Source organism: Rhinopithecus roxellana, chromosome 8 (assembly GCF_007565055.1).
Source record: "Rhinopithecus roxellana isolate Shanxi Qingling chromosome 8, ASM756505v1, whole genome shotgun sequence".
In the NCBI taxonomy this organism is placed as follows: Eukaryota; Metazoa; Chordata; class Mammalia; order Primates; family Cercopithecidae; genus Rhinopithecus; species Rhinopithecus roxellana.
In genome coordinates, this window is record NC_044556.1 from 45181245 (window position 1) to 45182689 (window position 1445).

Consider the following 1445-nt stretch of genomic DNA (forward strand, 5'->3'; position numbering starts at 1 on the left):
AGTGGGGGTGGTAAAGACAACACCTTCTAACTGGTACTTTCCACAGCAAATTATTATTATCTCCATGCAGGCAATAAGGAATTAAAGTAGTAGTATTGAATAATGGTAGAGTGTGGGTTTTAGAGGCTGACAGGTCTGGATTCCAATTCCAGCTCTGCCACTTGCCAACTTAATTGACCTTAGGTAAGTTACTTAGCATCACAAAGACTCAGTTTCTCCATCTACAAAATGAGACTATGCATGCTTACTACACAGGATTGGTGTAAGAATTAAATAACAGAGACAATAATTACTTTTGTTTCTGGCTTATAGTGATTGATGATGATAATGATGATCACAACAAAAGATAGAGTCCCCATCACCACATCTCATAGGCCAAAACCTCCCTCACTAAACTGGAGATGCAGGGTAGAGGTATATTTGGCCATATTTGAGTTCTCAGAACCTGAACCAATGTCTATCAAATTTGATTAGACCGAATTGATCATATAATGCTCAGTGGAGAAGATTAGGATGAAATATGTCAGATGCTTGGATTAGAAAGGTGAGGTCTCCATCCCAGCTAACACAGTGAAACCCCATCTCTACTAAAAATACGAAAAGCTAGCCTGGCGTAGTGGCACACACCTGTAGTCCCAGCTACTCCAGAGGCTGAGGCAGGAAAATCGCTTGAACCTGGGAGGTGGAGGTTGCAGTGAGCTGAGATGGTGCCACGGCACTACAGTCTGGGTGACAGAGTGAGACTCCGTCTCAAAAAAAAAAAAAAAAAAAAAAAAAGATGAGGTCTCTTTGCTCCTCACTCCCACCCAGACCGAGAAGGCAGCACCATGGGAGCACCCCTGCCCACACCCTCACCACAGCTCATCACCCACCTCGTCTTTGACATGGATGGCCTTCTTCTGGATACTGAATGGCTATATTCAGTGGTGTTTCAAGAAATATGCGATTGCTATGAAAAGAAATACAGCTGGGATGTAAAGTCCCTGGTAATGGGTAAGTAGGCATTAGAGGCAGCACAGATTATAATAGACATCTTGCAGCTCCTGATGTCCAAGGAGGAGCTGGTGGAAGAAAGCCAAACAGAGTTAAAGGAAGTGTTCCCTATAGCTGTGCTCATGTCAGGGGCTGAGAAATTCATCGTCCACCTGCAGAAACACAGCATCCCGTTTGCCATGGCCACCAGCTCAGGGTCTGCCTCATTGGAGATGAAGGCAAACCAACACAAGGAGTTCTTCAGCTTGTTTTCTCACATCATGCTTGGAGATGACCCCAAAGTCCAGCACAGCAAGCCAGAACCCAACATCCTCCTAGCTTATGCCAAGAGGTTCTCTCCCTGTCCTCCTATGGAGAAGTGCCTTGTCTTTGAAGATGCTCTCAATGAGGTGGAGGTTACCCTGGCAACCGGGATGCAGGTGGTCATGGTTCCAGACAGAAACTTGAGCTGA

At 45.3% G+C, this 1445-nt stretch overlaps 1 protein-coding gene across 1 annotated transcript; it reads left to right on the forward strand.

Annotated features, from left to right (window-relative positions):
* Positions 1–884: 884 nt before the first annotated feature.
* LOC104662310 (pseudouridine-5'-phosphatase-like) lies at positions 885–1445 on the forward strand. The gene is made up of 2 exons (XM_030934868.1): positions 885–993; positions 1123–1445. Exons 1-2 carry the CDS (start codon positions 885–887, stop codon positions 1443–1445), a joined length of 432 nt encoding a protein of 143 aa, XP_030790728.1.

Coding starts and splice junctions, on each gene's coding strand:
- LOC104662310 (XM_030934868.1), top strand. CDS start 885: ATGGATGGCCTTCTTCTGGATACTGAATGGCTATATTCAGTGGTGTTT. Junction 994..1,122: donor TGTAAAGTCCCTGGTAATGG/GTAAGTAGGCAT, acceptor TGCTCATGTCAG/GGGCTGAGAAATTCATCGTC.